Source organism: Grammomys surdaster, unplaced genomic scaffold (assembly GCF_004785775.1).
Source record: "Grammomys surdaster isolate TR1022 unplaced genomic scaffold, NIH_TR_1.0 209, whole genome shotgun sequence".
NCBI lineage: Eukaryota > Metazoa > Chordata > Mammalia > Rodentia > Muridae > Grammomys > Grammomys surdaster.
Window position 1 is genome coordinate 530,349 of NW_021604654.1, and position 22,020 is coordinate 552,368.

Sequence of the window (22,020 nt, forward strand, 5' to 3'; positions counted from 1 at the left end):
GGGTGATGTAGGCACAGGGGAGGGATGGAGCCTGGTTGGACTGAGCACAGCTCTGTCTGCAGGGCTACTATCCCTCCAACAAGCCTGGTGTGGAGCCCAAGAGGCCCTGCCGCCCCATCAACCTCACTCACCTCATGTACCTGTCCTCGGCCACCAACCGCATCACTGTCACCTGGGGCAACTACGGCAAGGTGAGCGCCTGCGCCCAGCACCGTGTCCTCCCACGCTGCCTCACGCTCACCCCGTCCACCCTGCACCCAGCACCGCGTCCTCCCACGCTGACTCGCTGACACGGCTTCTCTGTCTACAGAGCTACTCCGTGGCTTTGTACCTGGTGCGACAGCTGACCTCCTCAGACCTGCTGCAGAGGTTGAAGACAATCGGGGTGAAGCACCCTGAGCTCTGCAAGGCTCTGGGTGAGTGGCAGAGGCTGCAGGGCCTCTCCGTGCCTGCTGCGACCTCCTGCTAGGGTGTGCAGTGACAGATGTGGGACAAAGATGTAAGACCAACCTGGGGTCAAGGTCTGGCCCTGGTCTGTGGGCACGAGGCATGATGAGTGACAGGCAGGGAAGTGAAGGCGGGAGGAACCTGGGGAGCAAGATGGGCATGTGAGACGCCAGGCCAGTGTCCTGTTCCTATGACGGAATGGGTTTTTTGTTTGTTTGTTTGTTTTTGTTTTGTTTTGTTTTGTTTTTCGAGACAGGGTTTGTCTGTGTAGCCCTGGCTGTCCTGGAACTCACTCTGTAGACCAGGCTGGCCTAGAACTCAGAAATCCACCTGCCTCTGCCTCCCAAGTGCTGGGATTAAAGGTGTGCACCACCACCCAGCTTGTGATGGGTGTTTTTAATTTGAGACACTATAGTTCTGAAAGACATGGCCCCTTCAACAGGCCTAAGAGGCCACCCACAGTACCCATCCACCCTTAGCTGATGGGGCCTCGCTGGCTCTGGACCTCTCCCCAGTGTCCGTTTCTTTGCAAGAGAGGCCTCAGCCACCTCGGAGGCATCAGGCCTGTTGTTGCCCCTCCCAGCCAGGGTTGCCCTGGCCAGGTTTCAGCCTGGTTTGAGGAGGGAGCTGTCATGACCCCTAGCTGGGAGGTGGCCAAGGCCTGCTGGGGTTGTCATACCTGGGCAATTGCAGGTCAAGGCCACTAGCTCTATTGTTTTTAATCAGAGTTGAGACAGCAGTCACGGGTGTACCTTGTGTGACTGCTCAGTGTCCCACGAGTCACAAGGCTTGAGAGAGAACTTTTGCTGCCCTGAAGTACAGATTTTGTGGCCTCTGCGCGGTGTTCTCAGCTGACCCCTCAAGGCCGTGATATTGCCACAGCACATCTGTATGGGAAGCTGCCTCCTGGATCTTTCCAGAAATGCCATGCGACCTATCAAAACCTCAGCAGATGTGGGAGGCCCTCTGTGGGGTGATCAGGATTTGTGGGGTTCAGGCTGCTTGGAAGTGACTTTCCAAGCACGCAGTCAGGAGGTAGAGGTCAGCCTGGCCTAGGTGAGACCTTCAGTCTCCTTCAGCTGTGGAGAGAGCCTGGCCTCTGACAGTCCCGTCCCCTCTGTAACCTCACTTAGTCAAGGAGAAGCTTCGCCTAGACCCCGACAGCGAGATCGCCACTACCGGAGTGCGAGTGTCCCTCATCTGCCCCGTGAGTCCCGCCTGTCCCCAGCTGTGTGGGTGGCCCCTGTGTGACAGCAATGTCCTCACACCCCTCTGTCTGCTCTCAAGCTGGTGAAGATGCGGCTCTCGGTGCCCTGCCGTGCGGAGACCTGCGCGCACCTGCAGTGCTTTGACGCTGTGTTCTACCTGCAAATGAACGAGAAAAAGCCCACGTGGATGTGCCCTGTGTGTGACAAGCCTGCAGCCTATGACCAGCTCATCATCGATGGGTGAGTCTGACCTAGCCTGCTCTGGCTGCTGTGTCTGGGATGTGTGGCCGAGGGCACAGTCGAGCTCTGCACTGGAGACAGCTGCCTGACTCCCCTGCTCTGAGTGCGCAGTCTGTGGCCTCCCTCTGTTGCAAGATCTTGGGGGCCTTTTCTATGGAGAGGGTCATTATATTGTAGCCTCAGGCTGCTTGGGGTCCCTGTGTGTGATCTTGAGCTCTCGGTGTTTGCAAGTGGCCACCTGCAGTTGTGACTTTTGTGTGGGGAGGGAGAGGACAGGCAGGAACCTGTTGCATAGCACAGAGGGAGGGTGTTGCTCGTTCCCTTGGGGTGTCTCAGTTCTCCACTCGAAACACTGAGTCTGCTGTCTGTTGTACCTGAGGCTCCTGCCAGGTGCCAGCCACAGTTCTGTGTCTCCAGAGCCAGCACAAAGAACTGAGGCCCTCAGAACTACTTGTTCGGGTCCCCAGGCAAGTCCATCTGTCCTTGGACTGGGAGGAGGGACTTGAGGGTGTCCCCTAGAACCTGCCATTCCAGCCTGGCCCACTCCCAGAAGGTCCCAGCCTTTGATCTGTCATGTTCCTGGTGAGGAAATGGAGGCTCTGGAAGCTGCCACCAGCCTAGCTCCCCCAGCCTGCAGGTGGCCACTTCCCTGTCCAGCTCTAGCCTTGGGCAGCATAAGGACACCCCTGGGACTGGGCTTGTAGGCTGGACTCAATTGCCCTCTGTTCTCAGCCCAGCTGCGGGCCTTCCACTGCAAGCCCTCTCTTCTCCTAAGCTCCAGGCAGTCTGTAGCCGGGGCTGGCAGGCTGGACAGGTGCCTTTGCCCTTGGTGGAGCCCTATGCCACCACCCCAGCATAACCAGGGCCCTCCCATTGGTAGCCGACATGATCCCAGCCCTGTGCTGTGGGAAGTTAGTCAGAGCTCTGTGCAGCCTGCAGGACCTCAGAGAATGTGTAGGAGTAAATTCTCCAGGCACATGGGGGCACCACGCAGTGTGCACCTTGTGCCTGGGCCCAGACCTGTCCCCTCTGGTGCCCACAGACTGCTGTCGAAGATCCTGAGTGAGTGTGAGGACGCGGATGAGATTGAGTTCGTGGCAGAAGGTTCCTGGCGTCCAATCCGTGCAGAGAAGGAGCCGAGCTGCAGCCCACAGGGCCCCATCCTGGTGCTAGGTGAGTTCCATGTACAGCACCCTCCGCGTCCGCCGCGCCGCGCCGCGCCAGCCAGGCCGCATGGCTGAGCACTGTCGCCCTGTCCCCACAGGCACCTCGGATGCCAACGGGCTCGCGCCAGCCTCCAGCGCCCCCGGCATGGGCAGTGGCCTGGGCGGCCCAGGCGGCGCCTGCAGCGGGGCGGGGGCGGCGGGCGGCCTGGAGAATGGCAAGACGGGCGCCGACGTGGTGGATCTCACACTGGACAGCTCGTCCTCCTCAGAAGACGAGGATGAGGACGAGGACGACGATGAGGACGATGACGAGGGCCCCCGGCCGAAGCGCCGCTGCCCATTCCAGAAGGGCCTGGTGCCCGCGTGCTGACGCCGCTGCGGGGCGCTGGAGGGCGGGAGCCGCCCCCGCCCGTCATTCCCTCGCCCACCCCTCCCCGGCTCCCGGCTCCTGTACCTCTGGACTCTCCTCTTGGGGGGATTAAAAAAAAGTAAAATGACAAAAAAAGTACAAAAACAAGAGAAAATAAACACTTACACAGGCCGGCAGCCTGCACGCACCTCCCGGAGCAGCCCGCAGGGCGCGGGGACCTCGGACACTGGACAGCAGCCGGCGCTGTCCCCGCTCCCCTGCGTGGAGGCTGAGCCCTGACCCCGGAGCGCTGGCCCGGTCGCGAGCAGTTTAGTTGAGAAGCCATGGTGGGGCGGCGGGCCGGGGACGGCGGCCACAATGTGCAATAACGTGGTGTCGTGGGGCCGGGCGCGGGCCGCGGACCCGGGTGGCGTGGGGGGGTGTCGTTTTCTAGCCAGCTACCTCGGTAACTCCAATTCATTCAGGTTAACTTCCCCATGGGGCAGCCGGCCGCGGGCTTGGGCGCCGTCGCCCTGCTCTTGTGTGACCCGCGGCGTGGGGCTCCCCGGCTGCCTCCTTACCCTCGGGAGCCTCGCTCTTCCAACGCCCCGCTGCCAGGCAGACCCCGGGGCATCCTGCCACCCTCCCCACCCGACTCTGTCAGGAAGCAATACCGGGTCCGGTCTGGAGCTGGGCTGCCTGGCGGTGTCACCGCATGAACTCGCCGGGAGGCCGGGGCCCTGGCCAGCCACGCGGCACTCTTTTCTAATATTTGTATTCTAATTTAATTGTTTTTTAAAAATGCAAATAAAAAAAAAGAACGAAGAATAGCCGGTCCTGCATGTCTGCATCTGACCATCTGTTTCTCTGTAGCCCAGGCTAGTTTCCGTAGGCGCTGTGAACTGGGCTGGGACATGAATTAGCCCAGGAGACTGCTTGTTGGGCAGCCAGACGGATTGGCTTTGATGTTACCAGGACGCTAGGGGCAGGGATGGCCAAACAAAAGGCTCGGTCCCTGGTCGGAGTACCTACCACCGGCAACTTAGGTGGGCCCTGGTGCGAGTTCCCTCCCACACAGAAATTTGAACTCTGACAAAAATTTGTGTAGAAAATACACTGGAGTATTACTCGACCTTGATCAGGATTGAGGCTCATACGCAGAGTGGAGGGACCTGGATGTCTTTATGCTCAGTGAGAAACCCATGTGCTGGTGCAGTTGCCACTCAGGGATGTGGCCGGTGGGAGACTCAAGTGCATGGCGGGAGGACTGCGCAACGCTTGTTACTGGGAACCTCAGCATGGGAGAGGGCACTGTATGGCCCGCTCAACCCAGCTATGCCAGTCTGTGATCTGGGAAATGGTCACCAGGGAAGCCATCGAGGAAGCCCCTCCCACCCAGAGCTGTGACAGTCACCTGTGAATAGACATTTCAGGCTAAAGCTGTCCGGTCTAATGGATTCCCAACACCCAGGTCTCCAGGGTGGACACAAGATCCAGAGCGACTCATCTGCTCTGCCTGGGTTACAGCTGAACAAGTGGGAAGACACCTTAAGAGAGCCTAGAGGCAGAGAGTGGACCCCAAGCCCACCCCATCCCCTTCCCCAGTGACAGGGGCCCCAGGCCAGCTTCCTCCTGAGGACAGGAAGTTGTCCACAGCCAGCTGAGGTTTCCGGTCCCCTAGGCCTGATAAGGTCACTGGAGCTCAGCTGGGTGGGGACAGCAGCATGGGGGCCTTCTAGAATCCAGGCACAACCCACCCAAGGGCCTACAACACCCTGAAGCTGGGGTGTCTGAGCCAGGACTGGTGACCAGCCCAGCTGGCCCACGGATATCTGTCCTTTCCCAGGAAAAACCTGGGAAAACCCACCACCCACCCTGGGACCTGCAGGGTCCCTCTACCAGGCCCCACCTACAGGACATGTGAGACCAGGCAGACTGGGTGCCTCCCAGACCCATTCCCCCCCGCCCCCCAAAGAAGACAGAACACAGAGACCAGGCAAAGAGAGAGATCGTAACAGGCTGCATTTAGTGGTTGGGTTTTTCTCTTTTATGTACAAGAAAAAATGAATTCTATTTTTTCGGATTTTTCATAATCTTTTGTTGTTTTTTAATTACTTTTAAAGCTTGTCCCCCCACCCCCAAAAAGTGCATTTTTCTTTAATCAATTGATTTGTTTTCGTTCTGCCTCCCACACTTGTTAGAAAGATTCTTACATCCAGTCAGTGGAATGTCTGTTCTGTGCTCTGGACCCCCATGCACCAGGCCTGGGCCCCCAAATTCCAAGGCACCTCGTTCTGGGCCTGGGGTGGGGCTCCCCTGCCCTCTGTCTCTTGGCCCCCTGCCCCCCAAAGGTAAATCAATATATATTTAGTGCGAGCTAGTTCTGAACTGAGATACTCATTCCTGGGGTGAGGAGCCCCCCAAGACCCCTGACCCGTCCGGTGCTAGCCACCCCGAACTCCGGGAGGCCGTTTCCTCAGCTTAAATAACTTTTTAAAATAAAACTGCAAATATAAATATCTTTCTTTCTCAAAAAATAGGATTTTGCTTTTTCTTTTTTTGTTGGTTTTTGGTTTTTTTTTTTGTTTTTTTCTATTTTTCCTTTCAGCCTGTGTCCCCCCCACATGCCCTGCTAACTTAAACTGTCTGTTCCCTGAACGACCAGCCTGGGTTCCACCTGGACTTCGAGGCTGCCATTGTGCCTGGTACAGTGGTAGCATTCCCTGGCTACCTAAGGGGACCCAGCAGAGCCCCTCAGGTGAGCTGTGCTCAGGGTCCTCCGGAGTGAGCACCCCAGGGCACCAACTTTGGTTCCACCACTCGATCCCAGCGTGGCGGGGCCGTGGCTGGGCCAGGTCTGCCACTTACATTCATTGGTTTCTATAGATATATAGATTTGTTTTTTCTTTTTTTTTCTTTCTTTTTTTTTTTTTTTTTTTTTTCTTAATCTCGAAAGGCCTGTAGGGATAGGAAGGCAGAGAGCAGCTTCTCCTCAGCAGGGGCGGCCTTGCTCAGGTCACAGGCGGGGCCGGCGGCCCCTCCCCAGCACTGGGGTCCCCAGAACCCCACAGCCTGGGCCCTTCTGTCTCACACACTCACACACGCAAATTCACCATAATGGAAGTAACAAGTTTCTGTTTTCTTTTTTTTTTCTTTTTGTTATTGGTACCAGGCAGTTAAAAAAAAAAGGGGGGGGGAAAAGAAAAAGAATCTACACGCACACGCACGCGCACACACACGCACAAAATAAACCCCAAACAATCAAATAAAATCTTTCTACAGCACCCTCCGCTCAAACCTCTAGTGAATTCCACAATTCTCTTTGGCAACTTTTATCACGGCCTTAATTTAAAGAATAAAAATTTGTAAAAATCGATCCACATTCTATATACAGTATGTGATTGCAGTATATTGGGGGGAAGGGGAAGGCCTTTAGGGGGCGGGGGATGTCCCGGCGCTGGGCCCATGCGGTGGCTGCGGCCCCCTAGGACGGGCTGGCGGTTAAGGCAAGGTGGGTGTGGGGGGCAGAAGCTGAGCGCGGAGCGAGGGGCAAGGGTTTAGTGCAATTCCCAAGGGGGTTTGCGCTGTCGCTGGCAGGTTATGGGGCACCCTACCATAATCCCCAAGGGCTCCATCCACCCCAAGTCTAGTGGCCACTGGCCAGGATGACACGTGATTAAAGTTGGTTTTATTGCGAGAAGATGGAGGGACTGACCTGTCTGGGAACCGGGGCTGCGGCCCAACTCGGCCTCCACAGCACAGTTCCCGGGACAGCTCACTGCGGAAGTGGGGTGCGAGGGGAGGCCAGCACCACCCCGCCCCTGGGCCCATTCTGCTGGCCCCAAGGGGGGATCCTGAGACATGGGGGAAGGGGTTGGGGGAGACTCCCGCGGTAGGAGAGGTTAGAAAGGAAACCCCTCTGCTAGAAACTGGAAAGCGGCCTTCTTAATGAGCTTCCCTTTAAAACCAAAGAAAGACATTTGTCAGACGGGGACACAGGGACACCCTCTACCCTCGCCGGCACCCACTGGGAAGGGCTGGGCAGAGTGTGCATGGACAAGGTCCCAAGTTTGGTTCCACCTTGGCCACAGGATTTGACATGGGGGCGCCCTGGCACCTGGGAGCCATGTCCCCCAACCCCGGCCCCTGTACGTGGCCTGTGGCTCGGTCAATACCGGGCCTTTGAGGGAAGCCAGAGTTTGGGGAGTGGGGGCTCAGGTGCTAGCCCCTGGGTTACAGTCAGTGCCTTTGAGTAAAAAGAGGGGGTGCCTAAGAGGGGGACCACCACACGGGGGGGACCAGACGGGGGCACAGGGTCTGGCTAGCCGAGGACCAGCCCTCTCTCGGGGACATCCCTGAGCTGGGAAGGACAGGACAGGTGGCCTGTGGTCTCCTACAGAGACAAAAGAGAAAATAAAATAACTTGGGGGACAGGGGCCCCTGACAGACTCAGGGAGCCCCGGAGGCAGGCCAAGCGGACCCCCAGGTCCCTTCCCGTGGCGCCCTGGACGCCCCGCCCTGAGTCTCGGGAACGCAAGTGGATTCTACTGGAGCAATGGGTTGGGGTTCTTTTATTTTATACAAAAATAAATTGACTTAGTTACTTCCCACTGCTCTCTCTCTCTTCAATTTTTCATAGAAGCTGGGTGCAACTTGTAAACATTTCTTAAGAATGAAAAGTACCCGTTCATCACAAAGTGCCAAGATCCCCGCGTGGCTGGCGGTGCTGTTGCTGATTTTTTTTTTTTTTTAATGTTCTGCCTTCGTGTTTACTAAAATCTTGGGGTTTTATTGCTGTTTTGTGACATTAAGCTGTGGCCTCTCTCCCTCCCTCTCCTGCCTCTGCATGAGTCCCTGGGGTTACCTCTGATCTTGGCTATGTCCACCCAAAACTGCTGCCGGCTCCTCTGAGGAAAAGAATATTTTATATATTTCTCTCTCTATATATATATATCTCTCTATATAAACTGTCTTTAAGGAGGAAAAGGGGAAATAGATCTAAAAAGTGCCTTAAAAAGTGGGGCGTGGGGTGACGAATTTTCAATCTCTGAACACAGGGTGGGGCACGGCCAAGCAGAGATGGGAAGGTTGGGGGGTCGCCCTGAGGACCCCGTCAGGTGTAAGTGCCGTGAAAGTGGGTGGCGGGGACCCCAGCGGCCCTCCAAATCCCCACTCTGGCCATCCAGGCATGGGAATAAATAGATTTGTATGTCAGTGGTGGCCAGGGTGGATGTGCAGAGATGCGAGGCCACAGGCAGGGAGGGAGGGAGGCCGAGGGGACACCCCCCTCTTTAGTAAGTGCCCTGAGGAAGGAGGGTGGGGAGACGGGGACCATTTTAACGTCCACTCATAGTGGACAGAACATTTAAGGTCTGTCTAAGACCCCCCTAAAACCAACCAGCAAGGAGCCGGGCGCCTGTCCTGGGGTCCCCATCACCCTCGCCTTAGCCAGGAGCAGGCTGGGCCCCTGGGTGGGACCCCTTGGTGGACAGGCCAGGGGCACAGGAGCAGATGGGGCCACATCCTAAGGATCTGAGAAAGGCAGGCGCCCGCGGCCATGGTATATACACGCACACATGTCCGCGCGGATGGATGGAGGGCGTCTGGACAGAGAACTGCTTACTTGTGGTGCTGGGGGTGGGTGGTGGTTTCTCTCTGTTCTTAGTTTTTTGTTTTGTTTTTGGTTTGTTTTAATACGAGTCAGGTTGCGAAGTTACCCTCGGTGGCGGCCACCGCGGGGCCACCCACACCATCGCCTCCTCCGCTGCCCGCTACATTCAGGCGGCCCGAGCCGTCAGGGCTGGCCTCCTCCTCGTCCTCCTCCTCGTCCTTAAAGTGCTTCTCCTGGCCGTTGCGCGGGGCGTCCGGGAGCCCGGGGGGCACGCCGGCCCCAGCAGGGACATCGGGTGGCACACCCCGCACTCGGGGCTTGCGGCCGCGGCGCGATGGGACCCCATTGCAGCCGTCCTTCTTGAGGTGTCTGTGCAGGTGATCGGAGCGCACGAAGGTCTTGCAGCAGCTGTCGCACTGGTAAGGCCGCAGCCCCGTGTGCACCCGCATGTGGTTCTTCAGGTCGTAGTTGTGCGCGAAGGCCGCGCCACACTGCTGGCACAAGTACGGCTTCTCGCCCGTGTGTTTCCGCATGTGCACCTTCAGCTTGTCCTGTCTGAGGGCGGGGCATGGTCAGCGGGTACCTGGGGAGACCCTAGGCCCCACCCAGACACCTGTCTCCCATGTAGAACCAAGGGGGGGGGAAACCAGTAAAACGGGACAAAGAGTGTGGGCCAAAGCTGGCACTTGTCATTGCTGTACAACACAGAAAAATACTAAACCTCTCTGAGTAACTTTCTCATTTCAACAGCCAGGCAGAGGCTGCTGTGCCTGAGCACCAACAGAACTGAGTTACTGGGTGCCTGCTGGATGCCAGACCCACAACTATGGCACTGGGGACTCTAGAAATCTAGTTTCAATCCTTAAAGTTCTATGCCTTGATGGCACACACCCATAATCCCAGCACTCTGGAGGCAGAGACAGATGGATATCTGTGAGCTGGAGCCCAGCCTGGGCTACATGCAGTTCTGGGACAGCCTGGTCTACGCACAGAGACCAAGTCAAACAAAAAAGTCCTACATCAGTCACTCCCCTCCCCCCCTCCAGTCCCGACATCCAGATTCTCACGTCCCTGCACCACAGTCCTGACACTCCAAGGTCTCACTGTGTCTTTGCTGCTGAGTTGTCTGTGAACACTGGGGTGGTTAGTGGACATGGGGCCTTCGCAGGGCTGGTAAGGGGAAGGGCCTCTCATAGCCACGCCCTTGCACTTGTCATCCTCCTGCCTCAGCCTCCTGAGTGCCGGGATCAGGAACCAGTGCGTGGTTCCTACCTGCCCCCACCCCAGTCCCACCGCCAGCCCTGCGTCCAGCAGAGGGGATGAAGATGACAAGCTGTGAAAGGCAGGGCCTAGTGCCCAGAGTGTACACAGCTCCTGCTCCTTCCAACTAGCCTGGGGCTCCACTCCCCTCTCCCACACCGCCTCAGCCTGCACCTGACCTGGGGAACATTTCCTAGTCTGTGTCTGTCCTGTGCTGAGGCTTGGGCTCCCCACGTAGCCCAGGCTGGCCTGGAATCCACAATCCTCCAGCAACCCTGATGGCTTCCTTTGCCAATCCCCAGAGAGCCGACTCCTGCTCCAAGTCTGTCAGCGGCACCACCCCATCGCCCCCCAGTGCTCCCTGCTGCCCCTAGGGTAGCACCAGACCCTTGACTCTAGCTCAGCTGTACCAGGAGAACTTAGATACAGTGAACCCCCAGGCCTGCTAACCTCCCTCCCACTATCTGCAGCCAGTATTGGGGGTCAGCAGCTTCTCCTCTGCACAAGCCCCACCTAGCTAGCACCCCAGTGGTTAGTTCTCCTAGCTTTGTACAGAGATTTCCCCAGAAGGCTCAGAGGGGGGAACTAACTGGTCTGGGGTTGCACAGCAGGCCAGGGGTCACACAGAGGAAGGGTAGAGGTGGGAGGCAGCCCCAGTTTCATCACCCCAAGCCCTGGCCTGAGTAATTATAGCCCCGGCTGCTACAAGCCTGGCTTACTCAACGCTCACTGTGACTCACAGGGGCCCCTGGGCTCCAGGTCTAGAGGGGGTGGTTAGGGGGTGGGGGTGAGGCTGGGGGGGTGGTTAGGGGGTGGGGGTGAGGCTGGGGTAGGGAAGGCCCTAGAGAAGGAGTAAGCAGGTAGGCCACAGGAGAAGGGCCTCAGCAGGCGCCAGTCTTTGAGTCTGTTTCTCTGAGGGGAAGAAGGTCCAGCCCCAGGCTGGGAGCCAGGTACACACAGAGTAAAAAGAAAGTGTGTGAGGTGGCAGCTGGGTGACCCAGGACCTCCACCACGCTGGTCCCTCCAGAGCCCATGGTACTGCAGGATGTTCCCTGGGGGAGGAGCCTTCCCACCCGCTAGTCTCACCTACTAAAGCCACCACCTTCCATGGCACTTGCTCTTTGTCCCCACCTGGCACTCCTGGGCACTGGAGCCCTGCCGCACCCTCCCTGCTGCCCTCTGGGGAGGGGGCCAGGGTGCTGGGGTGGGGGTCGGGTGGGGCCAGGAAGTTAAGACAATGGCTTCTTTCTTCAGGCCTGGTAGGTGTGGCTGGGGAACCCCAGGGCAGGGGGTAGCGTTGAGTCACTGGGCCTGGCTGCTGTGCCCCTGGCTGCCAGTCACCCCTACACACACACACACACACACACACACACACACGCGCGCGCGCGCGCGCACGCGCATACACACACACATGTGTGCACACACACATACGTGCAGGCACACAAGCATGCACACGTGCACAGGTCTGGATTGCCCTGGGTTCACACAGCCAAGGAACTGACTCTGGGCTCCTCAGACCCAATCCTGAAACGCTCCTGGCCTGGCCTTGAATTCCCAACGGCTCTTTCCCATGACCTCCCCCCTACACCCACTACTGGTTGGGCCCAAAGACCCTCCGAGCTAACTGGCCCCAGGGACTCTGCACAGCTGTTCTGCTTACAAAGCCCTCCCCCTGCTCAACTGAATGCTCTCGGGGAGGCTGGAGCTGGTTGGTGGCCTTGTGGGACCCTGGCCCAGTGTCCAGCACAGCACTCCTGGACCTGGCCGGTGCCTAACAGATGCTGGCTGGGGAGCCCAGTGCAGGGGCACAGGCCTGTGATCCCAGCACTCAGGCGGCAGAGACAGGAGGACCTCTGCGATTTCCAGGCAGGCCCACCTGGTCTTGGTAGTGAAACAAAACCATAGTGGTGAAGTGACGCCAGCGACCAACCAGCAGCCTCTCGATTGTGGGGAAGGAGAAGGGCAAATCTAAGAGGAGGCACAGCCCCAAGAAAGAAGAGGATAGAAGCCCCGGCCCAGAGACACCTGGGAGGCTGAGGCGCTGGGCTTCCCGGCCCCACGGTTCGCCCGGGCCCGCTGGGCTAGGCGGCTCACCTGGTGAATCGAACCTTGCAGATGTTACACTCGTAGGGCTTCTCGCCCGTGTGTGTGCGGATGTGACGGGGCAGCTTGCCCGCACCCTGGATCACCTTCTCGCAGATAGGGCACTTCTGGAAGGCCTTGGCCCGGATTTTCTTCTCACCCTTCTGCGACCAGGCTGGGTACACATCGCCCTCGTGGGCTCCGCTGAAGTATTTCAGGTAGTAGTCCATGACGCCCTTGTCATCTGCACGTGACTCCTCATCACTGTCTCCCGACCGGCCCACTGACGACATCATCTGCTGTAGCAGCGTGCTGGCCGCCAGCCCATCCACATCGGCGGTATCCCCATCCTCACCCTCTGCAGCACCTGACAGGAAACCCGGGGAGTCGCCCGGCTCGGGTGCAGCCTCAGAGAGCGCCGCCGCTTCCTCCTCACCAGGGCCAGCCCCTGCGCGGCCATAGTGGCCATTCTGTGTGGTGGCCGGCGGGGCAGTAGGTGGCGGGAAGAGCCCTCCGGGCGGGGCATCTTCATCCCGCTCAGGCCACAGCCCTGGGGTGCTGTCACCCTCGTCTCCATCGCCCGCTGGGGGCCGATCGGCCGGAGGCCCTGGGCCATAGAAGTCCAAGCCATTGCAGTCGCCTGCAGCCACAGCAGCCACAGCAGCAGCCACGGCCTCCTTAGTGGCATCCAGGTCATCATCAGCGGCACCGAAGCCAGACCACGGGAAAGCGGTGGGGGGCAGGCTATTCATGGGATTACTGCGGAAGAACTCCAGGTACTCCTTGGCGCGCAGTAGGTTGCGCTGGTCCGTGGGGCCTGCCCCGTCGGGCTGGCCCGCATCGCCCACGTCATCGGCCGCCAGAATCTGGCGCTCCAGTAGGTCAGCACACACGTGGCTCACGGCCGGGATCTCCAGCAGCCGGGCGGCACTCAGGATGTCACCCACATTGGCTGTGCTGACCGTGAGCGTAGCTGTGTAGGCGAAGTCCATGAGCGCCGTCAGCGCCTCGGCACTCACAAAGTCAATCTCGTACACATTCTGCTGGTCCACGACGGCGCCCGACGTGAACAGCTTCTTGAAGTACTGGCTGCAGGCAGCCAGCACCGAGCGGTGCGTGGGGAACTCACGTCCTTCCACCAGGATCACCACGTCACACAGCAGTCCCTGAGTCCGCTGCTCATTCAGGCCACTCAGGATATCGCTGCTGTGGTCAGGGAACGGGATCCCGATGGGGCCGTCCACGCCGCCGGCCATCTTCCGCGACACCTACAGACAAGGGCGGCAGTCAGCAGGAGGGACTGTGTCTGGCTGGAGCCTAGCCACAGTCTCCTCAGGGGAACACCATGGGACAGAGAAAGAGGTCGAATGGTTAGGGCCTCCCTCGGCCTACGGACCAGACATGGGGTCCTGAGGTAGCCCTCAGCTTCAGTCTCTCCAGGGATGGCACCTGGAGGCCCAAAAAGGAGCCATGGGCCGGGGACGGAACCCACCTATCCACGGCCCTAAAGTGAGGCCAGGACTAAACTGGCACTACAACAGGACCCAAGCCTGCCCGGGACTTGTGCACTTGGGGTGTTCCCTTCCTATTGTACCCCAAGGCCAGGCAGACCTGACTGGTGAATAACAGAGGAGAGCAGGCTGCCCCCATGTCACTCCACACACTCAGGGCAGGGACAGGGGCTCCTGTCCACAGTGCTATGTTGTCCAGGATGGTGCTCCAGACCTCAGACTGCCCATCTGACAAATGGGCAGCCAGCTCTAGGGGAGCCTGGCAGAGGGGACACTGGGCTGTCCCACCCACCCCACCCCTCCTCCTCTTTGCCCCCCCCCACAGCTGTGACTCATCTGCCCACGGCCTTGTGCAACCCTCTGGCGCTGTCCCCACCCCTCCGCCCTCTCCAGGGAGCCAGGCTGCCCTTCGCCACCCAACAAGGCCCACATTCCTCTGGATCCAGAACAGCCTGCCTGCACTATAGGGCCAGGGGCCACTGGAAATTGTTCCCAGAAGAGACAAGGCCCTATAACTTCCACAGCCTCCTCAGGCCTCTGGGTTCCTCCTGTCCCCTCCCTCACCCAGAGGCCATCAGGAGGCACAGTCCATAGTGGGTCTCTCCCCACAAGAATGGCTGGTGACAGAGTCCTTTGTGCCCCTACCCCTGCCCACCTACCAGCTTCTTAAGCAGACCGCCCCCTGGGGCCACGCAGGGCAGGGAAGTTTCAGATGTGACTGCAGGGACCAGGGGGCCAGAAGGGAAACCCTATGCCAGGCTCAGCCCTTGGAAGTCTCAACGAGCCCCCGTTGGTGGCTTCCACCCCCTGCCACCATCTGCTGTCTGGCCCAGGGCCTTGGAGACCATGTGGGCAGACAAGACAAGCCTGTCCCCTCCCGCCACAGCCTGCCACGGAGAGGGAGGGGGCATGTGACCCTAAAGACATCCCCCAGCCAGGGTGACCCAGGTCCCTTTGGGAATGGCTCAAAGGTGGCTCTCCTGGGGCCTCTGGGCCTGAAAAAACCCAAGTGACTCAGCCTGGTGTTGCCTTGGGCACAACCACTCTGGCTCCCCACCAGCCACTGAGCACCAGGGCCTGGGGCTGCCGAAGCCCTATTTTAAGTACAAAGGCTCCCAGGCTCCCGGTCGTGGCTGGGGCACACGTCCCTTGTCAAGGGCCAGACCTGGGAGACCCAAGGCCACGAAGCCCGTTCCACATCGCACACATACCCACTGACAAAAGTGACAGCCCCCGTCTCCCTCAGAGCTCCTGGGTCCCTGGGCCCCTGCAGACACCTGACCCATCCGCCATCTCTCCAGGAACAGGGCACCACCTGCCGCGCCACGCCCAGACCTTGGCACCACCTGGGCCTCTCAGGGGCCTCACCCCAGGAACAGCCCTGAGACTCAGCTCCAAGTGAGAGGGCCGGCCAGGGCCAGCCATAGTTCCTGTGAAACAAGGGTGCGGGGCCCACACAGGTGCTGCGAAGCCCATCTCATCAGCTGTGCGGAGCTGTGGTTCTGCCCGGCTCCAGGGACATGTCCCTCCGCAGGGAGACCTCCCCAACACCTGCTGGGGTCCTTCCACGACAGCTCCTGCCTGTGCCTGCCTCCGTGGGATTTCTGAGGCTGTTCAATGCTGAGTCGGCGGACTGGCAAGGGGCAGGCCCTGGCAGGCCCCTTCTGGGCTGGAGAGGCGGGGCACAGGCTCCTGAGTCCTGGCCATATAGAAGGGTCACAGCAAAGGTCAGAGGAACCAAGACCCGGGCCCACGCCCTACTCCACCCACCTGGCAGGCAGACACACCCAGTATCAGGGGACAGCTGCTGGTCCCACCTCTGGTCTAACCTAGAATTACTTGCTGTAGCTACTTTCAAGACGACCTGCCCTCCCCTTTCCATAGTGTTCGGGAACTAATCAGTTCTTGAGTCTTCCCTCCACTCCTGATGGATGAGAGACAGACAGACAGACAGACAGACAAGGTCACACAGCCACCCCAGCCAGGGCCACTCTGCAGCCCTGTGATCTCAGCCAGCTGCAGGGATAGCCAAGGAAGGCTCCAGGAGCTGAGCTCAGTGGGGACAGGCATATGGTGGTAGGGGCTAGGGTCCTCCCAAGGTCACACGGGTTAGGGCTGGTCCACAGGCCCAACCTTCAGAAAGAGGGGCTTCTGGGAAGGGGGCTGGGAAGAAAATTGCCACTCATCACCTTCCTGCACATTTCTGGGGGTGAGGCCAGTTAATGAGGGGCCAGACTCCAAACTCCCCAGCACCCCACCCACCCTCCACCCTGCTTCCCCGGCTCCTGGATGACTTCCTGTCAGAGGCCATGGCCCTCACCTCAGAGCCTCTGGCTCCTTGGGGACTCTGCAGAGCAAGCACCGACCCTGAGACCACCGGGCACACCTGCCACAGTGCCTGCCAACCCCTTGAAGTTATTAGGCTTCTTATAGTCCTCTCACAAGACCCAGAGTGGGCAGGCAGCCGCCCCAAGGTCACACAGCAAGCAGGCTGGCTCACAGGTGCAGCCCGCCAGGCCCCTGCCTCAGCCCCCTCTTGGCCTGTGGTACAAGATTAGTCCCCATGGGTTACAGCTCCCGACCTGATGCCAATGCCCACCAGGCCTGGTTCCCCGGGTCTGCTCTAATGGGGCAGAAAGTCACTGAGGGCACACAGGCAGCCCCCTGCCCGCCTGCCCTCCTTGAGTAGGTAGCAGGAGAGGGCCAGGCAGGGCTCAGACAGGCACTGCCATTTACTGTGCAGTTATTGCCATGATGGGGAGGGGCTTCCTGCCCTGGGCCTTAAAGGGCCAGAGGCAGGAAGGCAACTGGCCCAGTGGGAAGTGTGTGCGTGTGGGGGTGGGGACAGGCAAGCCTGTGGGGAACCCAGCTACAGGGTGGGGCCCAGGCCCACCCCGTTCCCACGCTGAGTGCCACACAGCAAGGAAGGCCAGAAGGGAGGCCGAGGCCACTTCCAAGTGAACAGACCCCTCCCCAGGAGGAGGGGATGAGGCTCCTGCCACCAGAGACAACTGCGGCCGACGGAGAGGGCCTAGGTCCCTACAGCCACAGAGCAGCCTGCTGCACCTGCTATCCAAGATGCCCACAGAGAGAAAGTGAGGGCCCTGGCAGGCCTGTCTGCCGCCAGTAGCACCCGCGCCACCCCCAGGCCCCTCAGACACATCCTGGCTCAAGGTGGGCCCCCAGGAAGGCCTGTTTCCCGTCAAACCAGAAAGGTGTGGGTGGGGACGGCCACTGAGTAGCCCAGCCCCAGCCTGCTGAGGGGACAGATGGAGGAGCCGGTCCTCCGGCCACACTCCAGATCCCACACCGTGGACGTGAGGCTGTGGTGGAAGGAAACTGGCCCACCCTCGCCCACCTGCGGACACACACTCCTGAGAGGTGGTCTGGAATCCCTGCCTCCTCTCTCAACAAGGGAGGGTTCTGGATCAGAGAGGGGTAGCCACTAGCTCAGGGTCACAGAGCCAGCTGGAATTTGAACCTGGCTGATCTTGCCTAACTCGTTCTTCCCAGGGTGCCTCTCCCCTCCCCCGACACAGCCCCCAGGGAGCTCAGGCAGGGCGCAGGGCATGGGCCCTGGGCCCCTGGCGCCTGCACAGGCTGTGAAGCACCCCCAGGAGGCTGGCAGGACTCAGGTCCTTCAGACAATTCAGGGTGGCAGAGGCGCGCTCCAACCACCACGCACTCCAAGCCTGATTCAGGTTGGCTAAGTGAAGTCCAGAAGAGAACAGTAGGGGAAACTGAGGCAGAACAGAGTGACTGCGGCACCCCTGGGTGGATGGCGGGCCCCACCTCAGCTTGCTCTCCTGCAGGGCCTTGACTGAGGAGCCTGGGGCAAAAGAGGTGGGGGAAGCTCACAGTGGCTCTGGTGGCAGAGACCCATGCCCACCTCCCAGCAGGTGCTGGCGTGCCCTGAGCTGGCCCCAAGGAACCAGAGAGGACACAGACCTACCTGGGGGGGAGGGGTTCTAGGACAACAGCTCGTCATACGGCCCATCCTAGTCACATGTGGACCCCTCCTCATGCCAGGCACTCCTGGAATAATCACGAGAACCACAGCTCTGCCCTATTTGGGGTACAGGTGTGGCACGGGTGGTGGTTCTGGGTCACTCACATGCTCCCACCAGGTGCTCAACACACAGGGTGGCCCAGGACCAGGACAGAGTGCTAGCTTCCAGCTGTGTGACCTTGGAGTGTTGATATCCCTCTCTGGGCTCAATGTCATCCTGGGCAGTCCCTACGATGATGACAGGTGTCACTTAGGCATCCAGATCTCTTGGAAGAGACACAGGTGGGCAGAGCCCCCAGGACATTCGGTGACTTGTAAAGACCCCTACCCAGGACCACTGGCCATGTGACCTTGAGTATTTCTGCTTCCTGTGCCTTCCACCTCCCTCGTGCCCCTGGCAGACCCCGGCTCTCCCGCGTGGGACCTCCTCAGTCCAAGCCTCAGTTTCCCCGTAGGTGACAAGGACCAAGCCATAAGTCACACAGCTTCAACGAAAAGAACAGAATGCACCCAAAAGCCACCAAGGACAAGGTGCTCTGCCCCACAGCCGTCCCCACGCCAGGCTACTCGGGCCTCTGTGGCCTCAGTGCCCCAAACAGTCCAGATCGGAGGTGTGTGGCTCCTTCACCGGCCAGGTGCTGACTGGCTTCCACCACAGCCAATCTCAACTAAATAATAAATACCCCCAGCCCCAAAGTGACCGGCAAATTAAAATTTCAGTGTCCCCGTTGGATCTAGTTTCCTGCCTGTCTTCCACCCGGGCTCTGTCCCCTCCCTCCCTCCCCCAGGCCGTCTCCACAGCGATGCCTGCCGGTAAACAGAGCCCCGAGCCCAGCCCCGGAGAGGTGCCAGGGCCCAGCTGGGGGAGCCACTGGGAACCCTCGGGGAGACGCGGGGCGGAGGTGACCCTGGGATGAACAGATGTCCCCCACTGAGAGGACCTCCTGCAATCCGGGGTCCAGCCGGATCCAGCCGGAGCGGAGGGGGCGTAAGGCTGGGGCCTCTCCCCGCAGCCCCGCCAGGCACCAGTCGTCGGCGCGGTGTCTGGGGAGGCTCCCCTCGGCGTGGGAGCGGCCGCCCGGGATGACGCCCTGGGCCCAGGCTTGGGGGAAGATGGTGGAGGGGGGCCGGCCTGCTAACGCAGGAGGCCAGAGGCACCCTCGCCGGAGGAAGCAGCTGTGGAGGGGGGAGACGCGGGGCTTCCGCCGAGCCTGTCACCCACGGGTACTGGGCTTAGTCATCCCCGGGTGCTGAGCTAAGTAGGTCTGCTTGGGAGGGGAGGCGAAGGAGAGGAGGAAACAGGGGAGCCATCTGTCTCTCACTTCCGCCACTAAAGGGAGCACCCCCGGGTGCCGGGCCCAGGTGGGGTCGGCGGCGGGGGCGCACGTGGTGGCGATGGCCACCACTGGGACGGGACGGAGGGAGGGGAAGGACGGCGGCCCGGACGCCGCGCGGCTCCTACCTCCTTCGCGGGCGGCGCGCGGGCGCCGGCGACCGTGACGATGGCTGCGGCGGGCTGGCGGCTCCGAGCCCCGGCGGGCGACGCTGAGCCCGGCCCCGCGCCACCCTCCGCCGCCGCCCGGCCAATCCCCACCCGGGCTGGGGGGAGGGCGATGCAAATTACCCCGGATCTGGGTCCGCCCGTCACCTCCCCCGCGCCCGGCCCGGCCCGCGCCAGGCCGCGCATCCCCGGCCTCGCCTGAAGCCCCGAGGCCCCCTGACACCACACCCTCCCTCGGGGAGGGAACGTCCAGGCTTGTGGAGGAACCTTTCTCCTCGTCCCGGAGCGCCCGGAACTAAAGGGAAAGGGGGAAAAATTAAAATATCGAACGAGGGGGGGGCCTAGGAACGGTTACACAACAGGAGGGGAGGGGCGGCAGCCGGAAGCCCGGACCGCCACCGGCCCCCGGCGAGGGAGTCGCGGAAGCCCCGCCTCCTCTGCTCAAACCCCGCCCCTGCACGCAGGCCCCGCCCCGACTCCGGCTCCACCCCCATGCAGCGCCGCGCCGGACGGTTCCCAGTGTCCATTGGCCCTCTGGTCTGCCGCTCACGGCCCCTCCTCCGCAATGCCCCTCCCTGACCCGCCGCTATCGTGAGGCACCCTGGGATTTGTAGTTCATGCTCCTTGACCACCTTCCAAAACGTCACTGAAGATAAGTGAAAAAACTACAGCGCCCAGAAGAACGGCGAGGACGCGCCCGCCTCCCAGACACTCCACCCCTCACCCCTTCCCTCCGCCTATCTCGGGCCTTTTTTTTTTTCTTTTTTTTTTTTTTTTTTTTTTTCCTTTTTGCAAAGCCCCCCTCCCTGTTTTGTCAGCCCCCTCCCCCCCTCCGCCAAGGAGCTCCATCCTGGCCAACTCCAACGTCTGCGCGCAATCCCGGATAGGCCTCCCCCGCCCTCTGGTTGCCCACTACCACTCGGAAAGGGGAGCGGCGCGCCCCGGGCCCTATTGCAAACTTAGCACGCGACGCGCCCCTCTGCCCCCACCTCCGCCTTCTGTGCGGCCCGGCTCCCCTCCCCCGCGGGCCGTGCGCCGGGAGCCCGGAGGCCGTGCCGCCCGAGCAGGGAGGAGGGAGCGGGAGCGGGCTCGTGCCCTTCGCCCCGGAGGGACCCGGGCGGAGCACCCCCCCTCGCGACTCCTCTCCGGCTCCGGCCGGGCAACCTTGGTCTCCAGAACCCCGGAGCTGCGGAGGCGCCCCAGATCCCCCATCCAGTCCGTACCGCTCTGTACGGGCGCTCGGGGTGCGCACTGCGCCCCCGGCCGCGTCCCCACCCTGCAAGGAAATTAAAAAAGAAACAAAAAAAGAAAAACACAACCCACCTCTCCGGGAGAGGAGTCCCCTTCAGCCTAGGCAGCTTACCTCGCGGGGACCCGGGCCCGGAGGACGCGCGATCGGGGCAGCCCGCGGCGCGGACCTCGCTCGGGCGGGCGGCGGCGTCACTGCCCCTACAGTAGCCGTACAGTACGCAAAGCCCCGTATGATGCTCGCGACTCCCTTCCTGGTTTGTCCGAGGGCAAGAGGGGTCCTCCCTCGTCTTAAAGGTGCCGCAGCTCCGGCACCCCCACCCCCAGCCCGCCCCCCCCCGGCCACCGCGGCCAGAACAGGCTCTGCAGGTCGGCTCTTGCCACGTCCCGCGGGGCTGCGCCGCGAGAGCAGATCGGGCTGCGATTAGGGATTTGGGGGTGCCGAGCGGGCGGGGGGCGCAGCCGCGACCCATCGGCCCCTCCCCTGGCAAGCCCGTGACCTCTCCGCCCCGTGCGCGGCGCCGTGCCAGCCTGCTGGCTTATCTACGGCCCGGAGCACCCCGGGGTGCTGGGGGCGGGCAAGAGGGGCCCCTCGGGTGCAGGGGGTGGGGGCCGCAGATAAACAGCCCCGGCCTGTGCGCCTAGGGCGGGGTTCAGGGGGCGCGAGCTGTGCCCCCGAAGCCCGGGGCGGGGCGAGACCGGGTTGGCAGTGGGGGCGGGAGCGCGGTGCGCACCCGGAGGACCCGGTGCCGGGGCGTGGGGGGCCCTCTGGCCCAGGGAGCTGAGGCGAGGGCGAGGAAGTGACGGTCCCTTGCCTCAGACCTCTCTCCGGGGCCGCCAGGGCGCTGCCACGGTACCTCCTCTCCCTCCCCTGAGCCTCAGTTTCCCCAAGTAATGCAAGGAGTCGAAGGGAGAAGAATCTGTTGCAAAGACGGCGAGGTTGCATCGGAGCTCCCGTCACCCTTGGCCTCAGTTTACCGAAGTAGTGCAAAGAACCCAGGAAAGAAAGAGAAAGGATATTTGCAAGGATCAGGAGTCTGCATCTGAGCTCCGGGCCCCCTAAGCCCCGCCATAAACCTCAGTTTACCCAAACTGCGAGGAACCCAGAGTTTGCAGGCACAGCTAGGTTGCTTCAGAGTGTCGGGTCTCCGTCCACCCCCCCATCTGCGCCTCAATTTACCCAAAGCCGTACCAGGGACCCCCAGGGGAAGACTTGCAGGGCCGCGAGGTGTCAGCAGAGCTCGGGGGTCCCGCCCTCACCGGTGCAGCCAGCCAGCAAACCTGCCGCCCCGCGATTACATAAAACAGTCGCCTCCACCCGGCTGTGCCAGGGGCGTAGCGCGGGGAAGGGGTTGGCGAGGGGCGGGGAAGGACGGTTGTTTTCCAGG

The 22,020-nt window shown here is 61.0% G+C and overlaps 2 protein-coding genes across 2 annotated transcripts in view; one reads left to right on the forward strand and one right to left on the reverse strand.

The window, feature by feature from the left end:
- Pias4 (protein inhibitor of activated STAT 4) overlaps positions 1-3,748 on the forward strand; it is an 18,424-nt gene extending 14,676 nt beyond the window's left edge. The window contains 6 exon segments of the mRNA XM_028771782.1: positions 51-191; positions 311-416; positions 1,581-1,654; positions 1,735-1,895; positions 2,938-3,068; positions 3,160-3,748. Of these exon segments, the coding sequence (XP_028627615.1) occupies positions 51-191; positions 311-416; positions 1,581-1,654; positions 1,735-1,895; positions 2,938-3,068; positions 3,160-3,431 (885 nt within the window). The 3' untranslated portion in view covers positions 3,432-3,748.
- A 1,667-nt stretch (positions 3,749-5,415) lies between these two features.
- Positions 5,416-20,812, reverse strand: Zbtb7a (zinc finger and BTB domain containing 7A). Its single transcript, XM_028771692.1, has 3 exons — positions 20,708-20,812; positions 12,376-13,631; positions 5,416-9,576 (listed from the first exon to the last, which is right to left on the reverse strand). The coding sequence occupies exons 2-3, from the start codon at positions 13,617-13,619 to the stop codon at positions 9,111-9,113; spliced, it is 1,710 nt and encodes a 569-aa protein (XP_028627525.1). The 5' UTR covers positions 13,620-13,631; positions 20,708-20,812; the 3' UTR covers positions 5,416-9,110.
- Between the last annotated feature and the right edge of the window lie 1,208 nt (positions 20,813-22,020).